The sequence below is a fragment of the Clarias gariepinus genome, chromosome 15 (genome assembly GCF_024256425.1).
Source record: "Clarias gariepinus isolate MV-2021 ecotype Netherlands chromosome 15, CGAR_prim_01v2, whole genome shotgun sequence".
Taxonomy (NCBI): Eukaryota; Metazoa; Chordata; class Actinopteri; order Siluriformes; family Clariidae; genus Clarias; species Clarias gariepinus.
Genome location: NC_071114.1, coordinates 24,927,365 through 24,938,420, shown reverse-complemented (window position 1 = coordinate 24,938,420; position 11,056 = coordinate 24,927,365). Strand labels below are relative to the sequence as shown.

Here is an 11,056-nt window from a genome sequence, read left to right as displayed (position 1 = left end):
GCTATAGATCATAGACATGTTTTTTTCACGCAATAAAGCTGTCAAGATGACTTTTTTTTTTTTGAAGGCCATGTTAATTGTTTGAAATGACAGACCTGCCTAATTGTATGATTTTCTGTGGAGTATCCTATGTAGTACAACTCTACCCTGAATATGATTGAATACCAGAATATGATTTCTCTCAAACCATAAATATGGTTTAAAGTTAACAGGATCTTGTTAGTTTGCCATTTTCCAAATTGCTGTCTCTTAGAATCTTTTATCCTTGATCCCGTCCTCAAGCTCATACATACTAACTCGTACTGAAATAAATTTCTACAATGACGTATTTAAAGCGCTAGTGAAACACTGGGATAAGTGCATTAAGTGTAGCAGAGGATTATATAGAGAAATAAAGAAATGGTGTTCTGTTATTCTGCACAATTAAAAGTCCTGGTCTGACTTGAACACTGCTAGTTGTGTAAGTAGTAGTTTTGTTTCGATCCAGTGGAATCATTCTCTGTGACTACACATCAGATAAAAATTACAGGACCTTAGACAGTAACTGTAGACACATTTGAAGAATTCTACACGCTGAGAAAACTCGATGTAGGCAGGTCAGAAATGGCTTCCTTTTTTCATACAGGTGCCTTAGTGCTAATAATTTTTATTATTTTCCCCTAAAAATGGCCTTAAAACACAACCTAAGATGCAATAATGCATCGAATAGCACTCATCAAAAATTCCATGCAATGAATGATCACACATGAAATGGGCATTTTTATCATTTATTTTCATTATTTATGGCAGGTTTACATTTCTGCAGCTTAGAGACAACTTTTAAATTTGCAATTAATACTGTAAAATCATTCTTAAACCCAAGATGTTCTCGGTTTTGGAGCAGCATTTACTTTCATTCTTTTCTTTCCACTAATATGTCAAATTCAGAACGATGAGTGTTTATCACAGAGCACTGAAGTGCTGTGCTCCTCCAAGGCTGAAATGTTAAAAACTGGTCTAAAACTATAAAATGTTTTTTTTTTTTTTAACACCAGTTTAAACACACCATTCAGCCAATAGATTCTAGTACATACAGTACTTAATAATTATAATACTCTTTCCTGTCTGCAGATCTTAGGGTGAACCTTTACATGGTAGACCTCCTGCTAACAGCTATTGCTCTTGTAGATAAGCTAGGTAAGCGTGAAGCGTGATGACCAGATTGTACGTACGTACATACATGGATACATACGGAGTAATAGTTTTGGGTGGTCGATTGCTAAAGGCTCCCAGGTTCAGCGAAGTTTGCAGAGCTTGTTAATGTAGTAACTTCAAGTCTGAACAGGTTCTGTGTCCATGTTTAGAGGATGTAGTCGATCTCGGAGTATAGAGTGTCACTCAGGGCTTCTTCGCTGGAGGTCGGACCTTTTAAACACACCAAGCTGTGACTAAAGAAGACAAAACAGCAGGGTTACGTCGTTTTATCCACTATGAAGATGTGATCGTACACTACGGCACCATGGGTCTATTATATCATACTGTACAGTATATAACTTGAATTTAATTTTGAAATATTTTTTCATGTATTTTCACTTTACACATTTTTGTCATCAAAATCCATAACAATATATAATTACATATATAAACATGTTTTGTAACAAAGTCAAGAATTAAAAATAACAGCAATTTATAATTACCATGCACTGGTTTTATCATCATAAGTTCATTTAATTATACAAGAAATTACTAAAGATGTTTCCCTACAGAGTTTGTGTCACACATCACTGTTCCACAGGGATGTTTAATACTACACTATGGTTAAGGAATACCTCTGTGGCACTTCCAGAGGCTGATGATTTAATAATGAATCTAATGTAGAGATATCAGGTCTTTATTTGCTTTTGAGCATTCGCTGTGTTTATTTAAATGGCATTCTGCAGGCACACAGGGGAATGAATGCAAGCTGAGCTTGTACCAGGGTGTCTTACCCCAGATGTTGGCATTGCAGATCCCCAGCGCAGGGGCAGTGCTCTTTAGGACTCTTGTGCCCTAAATCCCATGACAGCAGGTCCATCAGGTGATTGGGGGAGATGTTACAAGGCTCACGTTCTTTGGGTTTGGGGATACACACAGGGAAAAGCAGACCTGATGGAAAAATATGAATAAAAGAGAGAAACAGGCTAAACGATCATAAACAGGGATGTATAGAATTTGCCTTACTAAATTCAAACTTTGACATTTTCACAATTGCAAATAAAAACACAGCAGTGAAAATATTTTATTCTTTATTTGGAATCATGTGTGAACATTTAACCCTCGCATCAAATCAGATATAAAGTCACATTTTGGGTGATTAGAGCTACATGTATTCATGTTTTCAAGCGGTTTAATTGACTCGATTTTGATACCATGTCCGGTTCCTGAGATATGGCTAGTGCAAGTTTGTTTAAAAGAAGGGGTTTAAACAAAAAAAGGGTATATTTAAATGAGGATTTTGTGACAAACATAAAGGACTCATTCTGACACCTGGATTTCACTGCTAGCCCTAAAATTAACTTAATCAGTAGGAGGATTTATAAAGATAAAAGGTAGGATTTTTCTTATTTCTATCAGGTTTTTCGTTCACTCGAGTAACAAGCTTGAATAGTATTCATTAAAATGTTCTAAAACTAGGATTAAAACTTTCATGGACTGATTTTAAATTCTTAATTAAAATTGAAAATGTGTTTCCTTTCACCTACTGCACTCTATAGGTCATAGACTATCCTGTGCGACTCAATACCTGCCTTCATATGAGAAATGTTTTACATTTTCCAAATGATTTTTTACTTGGTTTAAAATTAGAACTTGTTTTCTTAGCTTCAACAGTAAAAAAATAAAATAAAATAAATATAATATGAAGTAATGGAAGGAGTAATTAGCAGGCCAACTAGCTGGCCAACTTTGATTCTATACAGTAGTTTGCTTTTTTGAACATTCTTAGCACAGATCTAGAAATCCAAAATACAACATTTATGTTAAAAATTAACATTTATTTAAAAGACCATTTATTATATCTGTGACATAAGAAAGCTGGAACACAGAAACCTTTACTTCAGAACCAATGCTAAACCCTATACTAAGCTCAACTTTGCCCGGGTTAGCTAACTTGGCTAATATATGTTACAGCCAAAATGGTTTTGCTAGTCATGGGGTTTTTATTTATTTATTAATTTTAAATAAATATAACTTTTTCCATTTTCAATCTTGTATGTAACCTTTGGCTGTAGACATAAGAATATGAAATTGATAAGGGTCAAATAGTGAAATTCATGCTAATTTACAATGTTTTTGTGTGTGTTTTACTCTCTGCTAACTAACCTTATTTTATGTTCATGAGCAAATCGTTTGTAGATTACCCTGGGAAAACACCATAAAGTATTTTATTTTATTTTTTCAAAACTATCCTATCCTTTTCAGTAAGTTAATTAGTAAGTAGTAATTTTTTTCTACTAAATTGCTAAAAACCTGTTACTCTTTCTTCATAGACTGTAAAATCGTAGCATTGTACACAAACCTACGCTTTTGCCTTACCTCTGGTCTGCTATAAAAGTTCAAACTTTTAAGTCAAATCACACTAGCAATAAATAACAGCAGTAAAATCCTATCACATCTAAAAGCAGCTGGACATCCAACCTCATGTACACAGTAGGCTACTTAGGACATAAATTTTGCGTTCTTTGGAAGACAGTACCTTCATGGAAGGCGCAGCACAGATCGTTGTCACAGTCGTTTTGTTCTTGGCAGATGGTTCCAGCTTCTCCTTTAGTGGAGTTCATGCACCGACCCAACACACACAGCTGGCCCTCACAGCACTCCTCATCTTTCCTGCAAATCTGTGATAGAAGTCCAAACAATCAGAATCCATAATCTCTTATTTTCTTCTGTGTCTCATCTTCAATCTCTTATAAATTAAGATCAATGCTGACTGTTAGCCAGCCAGGCGCTGGGATATTGATGAGTATCATTATTACAGAAAAAAACACACAGTATGAGGGATATTTATATAATGACGTGGCTTACAGACAAATCAAAAGGGATGAGAGATGGGCATTATTATTGGACTAACGCAACAACCACTAAGATTGCTCCTACGTCTACTTTAAGTGTTAGTATTATTACCAACTATTACTAACTATATATATATAATATATATAATATATATATATATATACTCGATATACTGTATATCGAAAACTCAAAAGTCACACAATCAAAAGTTGACCACAAATGCCCTTTGTAAATCAAAGGATTGAAAATTCTTCTCAGGAGCATCCTCAACCCACCCTTAAAAGCTGTGTTTCCTGACAGACCAAAGCAAGGACTGAACTGGATTAAACCTGGCTGTCAGCAGCACATCAGTATTCTAGAGCTGTCTCCTGTCCATCACCAGCTTCAGCTGTCCTTTCTGTCTCCCAGGTAAAGTCACAGGGACAGAGAAAGCACTCGATCTGGCAAACAATCCACTTTAAATTGAACCATGGAATAGTAAAAAAAAAAGGAAAAAAACACCCTCGTATCAATTTCCAAATGCACTCGTGCCTGTGCTGCAATGCAGATACAATGCAGTCTCAGTTACATCACATAGAAAGGTGGAGGCTCTCAAATGTGCCGATCTTCAGCACTTTTAAAACCGATCTGGGTGAGGTCCTCTGTGAGAGATTACATTCTCAATTTTGTGCATGAAGACTTACTGCATCAGAACGCTTGCAAGGCATACACTCAGAGTGGTGTTCCTCGTAGAGACAGTATTTCCCCTTCTCACAGTCCTCGTCAATAATACACTCCTGAGAGACAAAGGGGGGAAGAGGGAACATGGAAAATCCATTATTACATTTTAAAATGTATAGAGCGCTTTTAACAATGACCAATGACCATAAATTTTAAACATTTTAAATAAAACTGATGTTTGAAATGTGTGAGGAGATATGTATTAATCAAAATTATTAGCTGACTATTCTTAATAAGCAAGCCTATGGCGACGGTGGCAAGAAAAAACACCTTGAGATGAGCAACAACCTTACTCAGAGCTCGGCATTTAGCTTTTAAGATGAGTAGTTTAATGAAGGAACATATTCTACTACTACTATTATAATTACTACTAACTGTACTTTATAACTATTATTACTACTACTCTGAGTACTAATCACTACTTATGATTACTATTACTGTATACTGCTTATGATAATTACTACTGTAAAAATAGTACTAGTACTATGATTAATATTGTTATGATTGAAATTACTATTATTATTATTCATTGGACTGCAACTATTATAATCATTATCATTATTGCTGCTTCTATTACTTTTACTGTTACCGTTACTCTTACTGTTACTATTATGAGTTCTACATATACAGTTAATATAATACAGTAGTTCATTCCAACTGAGTAATCTGATTGGACAAGAGGCTTTTCATGTATGGTGATAAACGGTAACAGCAATGGGACGTTTAACTATATGTACCACTCTGCGTCCCAGATGTTGGATGCCAGCATGGGAGGAAGTAGGTCGGTACGGTCTGCATTATTGAGGCGGGACGAGTCATGAAAGCATAGCTGTGATATCTTCAACACTGTACCCTCATGCCTATGACCACATAACAGCTGTGATAATATCCAGCACAACAGCACTCCCTCTTGTGTGATCTTGCTTAAATAATAATACTTAGATTATTGCTTCTTTTACTACAGCTATTGTTAATATTAGTAGTTTTACTAAATAAGATTAGTTCAAAACCCCGGCTTTAGCGTCTGTTTTAATCAGTTGTGGTTTTGGGCCGAGCAGTTTGTAGAATTTTAATGGATGTGAGGTTGAAACATAAACTGTTCAATATTTACCTATAAGGTAACCAGTGACCCAGATGTTAGGAATTAAGACAAAAAGCTTTTGATTTCTTAAAGACTAAAATAAACATAATGTTTCTTTATGCTGTAGGCCTTTTACCGCAAAGATATTCTAGGGCAAGAGGGGGCTTGGTTTTCCCCTTTAACCTCTACTGAACGAAGTGGTTGAAATTTAATTTGGGGCTCTGAAACGGAAAACAGAAGAAGAGCCTCTGTAGTGCATGAAATCTTAAAATATGCAACCTGATTCTCTAACTAAACCTCATTTTAGTCCCAATGCTATTTGGAAAATAGATTGATTAATTGTCCATTTACATTTAAATCTATGGTATAATAATGCATTATGGACATCTTTATATGCAAACAAAACCATTTATCAGTCAAATATACTAGAGTCAATGACAAACAATACATTTACATTTATGTATAATATACAACATACAGTAGTGTAAATATCATATACTGTAGCTTCAGTTCTCTTTTAATATGCACGCTTTCCTGTAGCAAATTCATTTAAATCCAAAAGACTAAAGACCATATCATGTACGTAATATAAAAAATTTGATGACAGTATTTTTCATATATGTTCAATATGTTATGCATGATGCACCTTTGATAAAACTGGGTATATGTAATTCCTTTTACATCCTAATTTAATAAAAATTTTATCAATGGCAGATCCTCAATAGATTCATACACTCACTGCTCCTCTGAACTATCTTTCTTTTATGCTTTCCTTTGCTAGAGGGATGTGATACACTTTAACAGACTTACTTGATGATCAGAAGGCTATAGAACGTTATCTGGCATTATCCTGCTTTATCAGTCGCCTCTCAGATACAGCTGCCTGAAAATCCTGCTTATGTCTGCCGGGGGATTATTGACTGCCTCTATAAGTCAGCCAGGAGATATGGGGCTTTTCTGAGTGTGAGAGGATATGTGTGTGTTGCCAAATTGATTTGTGCAAGCTGTGCAACAAAGTATTGGACACAACTTAAGAGACAGAAGCTGATCCAGAGAGTATCACAAAATAAACTAAACTGGTTCTCAAGGCACAAATGCTTATGCCTGAAGTTATAACACCATTAAACTATTTTAAATAAACTTTCAAGTTATATTCGTTTGAGCTTTGATTATGGGGTACAATGCAGTGGCCAATTCATCTGTGACACTGATTTCTCCACAAAAATGTGATATAATGTGGTTATTCAGTGCATTCAGGTCGTCGTCATAACGTTGCTGCGCCTAGACCTGACCAACTGAAGCAACCCCAGATCATAACACAGCCTCCAGATTCTTGAACAGTGGACACTATATATGATGGGTGCATGTCGTCATGCACTTCCCATCTTCATTAGTGTCCATGATTCTAATTTGACTGAGTTAACTTTCCCCTGTCACAGGAATAATGCAATAACGCATTAGCACCAGAATCACTAAGATTTGACTCAGCAATTTTTTAAATGAATAAATAAATACATTTAATGTGTTTAAGCATGTACTTTTTGATAGCATGGTTACATTTAGTCGCGTATCAGAGAACAATATGGTTACGCACATGATCAATGTCATTTTCCTTGCCGCTGGACTGGTTAACACTTCTGGTCATGTGGATCTCCTCAGTTGAGTTGTGAGTTATCTAAAATCACAATCACACTGTTAACACATGAATAGTAGACTTTTAGACAATGGGATGAACATTCAAAGATTAGAGATATACTGCACTGTACATGGTGCTGCCATAAAAAAATACATAAATAATTAAATTTGTTCCCTTATTCTCTTCTTCGAGCCACTTGTACAGCAATGTGATCATGTCAAACATCATAAAATGACCTCCATGCCAGTCTCACCTTATCGATCGCCTCCGCAGCGGGAACAGATCGATTTCCGGTAACAATCTCGGAGCTGCTTTCGTTGCTGTAATTTGAGGTGATGTTGTGGATGGGTTGGATAGATTTGCTGCTCTCGTTGTCCATCTGTAAAAGGTTCATGAGGAGGAAATGACCCACTGCTTACAGTACATATTACAGGATGCAAGAACAGTAATATGAGCTACAAACATGATCTAATGCTAGCAAAGTGAATTTAAAAAAATGCTGAAAGCCTCATCCTCCAGCTCATATTGCGTAAATTACATTGCGCAGGCAAAATCTAGAGACACAGACGTTAAACGACTCCCTTAAATATTAGCGCCTGCGGAGTAACCATGACACAGGTAATGAAAGGAATGTCATTATGTGCACATTTGGTGGGGGGAATATTTTTTCGCAAATGCAGTTTTTTTTTAAAGATAATAAATTTTTTGCGCTTTTGATGCCCCATGCCTAAAAACCTGGATACTCTATAAAACTGCAGTACACATATGAGCATGGAGAATATTTCCGGATCAGTATCTGATCAGATTTAACATCTTTATAGTAAGAATGTGTTACGTTGACAGAATGTCATAAAACACACCACTCTCTTGTCCCTGAGTTTTGTATAACCTAGGAAAGAAGCTTGCAGAGAGTTGGCCTTGTTCCAAAAAAGGCAGGAAAAATGACACTACAGAAAAAAGGGTAATAAAACTATGCCTTTCCTTATCTTTTCTAACATACATCTTCCAGCGGAGTATGTGGATGTATGGTAATGGATGGTAATCTTAAGGAATTACCTTTGAGAGTAGATTTCATACATTTTCAAAGTGTAAAAAAAAACAAAAAACATTGGCCTAGAAAAGGTACAAAAGCATTCCCTTGAGGTTTCCTCAAAAAGGAAAGGTACAGTTTAATACCATTTTGTTCTGTAGATCAGCACAATAAGGGCAATAATTATATAGTTTATGATCAGTTCCTTGTCCCTGGTTTGTTAGCCTTAGCTCTTATCCCTTTATTTATGTATAGTTCACCTTGAAATGTAGATGTTGTGTACCTTTAAAAATCATTTATACAAACTATTTTTGAAGAAAGCATTATAATGAATATAAAAGCTATACCTTTGAGTGCACCCTAAATCCACCCACTCATGGATCAAGTCATTATTTAAGTCAATATATATATATATATATATATATATATATATATATATATATATAAATTATAAAGATAAATGCAATGATCTAATATCTGCTGCATGTGTGCAGATTTTTTTCAATTGTATTTTTTTTTTTAGTCTAGGCTTAGCCCTAACACGACGAGGGCGATACCTGATGCTCAGCATCCTCTAGTCTGCGCTGCGTGTCTTCCACCAGTTTCTTCACCTCCTTGAACAGGTCGCTCAGCGCAGTCGGTTTTTGTCCTATATTTGCCTCTGAGGGCGCGTGCGACTGGAAGTCCACACCGGGAGCTGTCCAAGTTTCAGGAAGGAGTCCATTAACGGAGACCAGGCACAGACTCAGTGCGAGCAGCAGCAGCATCTTCCTCCCGCGGCGCTCTCGGTGCGTGATGCAGGAAAAGATGCAGGGATGCAGCAGCTCGCGCGCTGTGCCACTGGAGCGCTGAGTGATGGGCGTGAAAAACAAAAGATGCCGCGCGCGCAGGCGCAGACAGGTTGGGTAGTTACATCAGGGATTGGGTAGTTAAATAAATGCTTAAAAAATATTGCGCATATAACTCCACTAATAATGATAATAATGTGGCGTGCATCCTTTTATTTTCACATACCTACTTGTTAACGCATTAGTGTGCTCTTTCGGGATTTCATGAGTAATCATAAGTTTGATTTTCTGTCCTTTTATAATAGTGTTTCTTTTTTCATAGAAAACTAAGAGCATCTGGTAAGAATCATCCTTAAACAGGTAGTGGCACAATTCATTCATTCTTTTATATACTGCTTATCCTGAACAGGATTGCAGTGGGCCTGGAGCCTACCCCAGGGGACTCCCTAGGGCTCTAGGCTGGGTACACCCTTTACGCGGTCTCAGAGCATTTCACAATGACGACTTTGCATGTCTTTGGACTGTAGGAGGAAACCGGAGTATCCAGAGGAATCCCAAAGATGGGGAGAACCTGCAAGCACCACGCATACAGACCTGAGGTGGCTCACTCGGTTATGCATTCCACTGTAATCTCTTGAGCAAGGCTCTTAATTCTATCTACTGTCAGACGCTGTGTGTTTGACCCCAGGTTCCTAACTGGCATACCTTAAAAAAAATAATTTCACTGTGCTGTAAGGTACATGTGACACATATTTGAATTTTTACCACTATGCAACCATATTTGGCTCAATTCCTTTTGAATGTTAGGTGATGCATATTGGTTGAAATTTGAATTTGAAGGTTTAGATCACTAATAAGCAAGTGGCAAGGAAAACCTCTCTAAGAAGACCCCTACGAAGAAAGCTTGAAAGAAACCAGACACAAAAATCTCCTCCTGGGTGACACTGGGTTACAGCAATATACTACAGTATAAAGTCAAACAGTATTAAGAATGTGAGCATCATAGCAGGTATAAATGTACAATATTTAGGGAAATTATCCACTAAAACAAGAAAGAGGTATGTATATAACTAAAAAGAGTACAATCTTAAGGGTAAAGACAAGAGTAGTGCAAAAGTAACTTATTGTGCCATGTCCAAAAATATCAGCATATCATGTGCGCTTATGAACAGCTTGAAATAGCTGATAAAGAATACCCATAATCCACTTCTTTCGGTGGAAAATAGAGGGTAGGTCAGCATTTTGTGTACAGGGTTGACTTCTAACAAAACAAATCTTTTATACAAGCTAGCTTTTTATAATTCAGCATCATTAAGGTCTTCTTAAAATGTTTAAATATAATAGCTTTAAAAATAATAATGTTTATTCAAATGAAAAAAAAAAGGAAATAAATAATCACCACCACCAATATTACGGAAGAAGTAAACTAGTTTTAGAAATTGTTTGATAATTTAAAGCTAATTCACAAATATTTTTTAATGTCTTTTGACAAAAAGATCTACTGATAAATTGGAGGCTTGGAGATTATATCTACAAGATCTAATTTCGAAAATGAAACTATTACAATACATATGGCTAATGAGAACTTATAATAACTGGAGTCAGTGGTCGCCTGACATTCCAGATACTTGTTTTAAATGTTCAGTTAAGAATGTTACTCTTTTTTTTACTGTATAAGGGAATGTTTAATAAATTACTGTTGGAGTAAAGGTGCCTTGCCAAGCAAAACTGTGTATCCACATGACTTTATTGTTAAAACAAAAAAGTTGGTT

General features: G+C 36.1%; 1 protein-coding gene across 1 annotated transcript; it reads right to left on the bottom strand.

Annotated features, from left to right (window-relative positions):
* Positions 1-759: 759 nt before the first annotated feature.
* On the bottom strand, positions 760-9,329 carry dkk3a (dickkopf WNT signaling pathway inhibitor 3a). Its single transcript, XM_053513686.1, has 7 exons — positions 9,054-9,329; positions 7,720-7,845; positions 7,425-7,505; positions 4,713-4,805; positions 3,713-3,854; positions 1,968-2,124; positions 760-1,427 (listed from the first exon to the last, which is right to left on the bottom strand). The coding sequence occupies exons 1-7, from the start codon at positions 9,261-9,263 to the stop codon at positions 1,340-1,342; spliced, it is 897 nt and encodes a 298-aa protein (XP_053369661.1). The 5' UTR covers positions 9,264-9,329; the 3' UTR covers positions 760-1,339.
* Between the last annotated feature and the right edge of the window lie 1,727 nt (positions 9,330-11,056).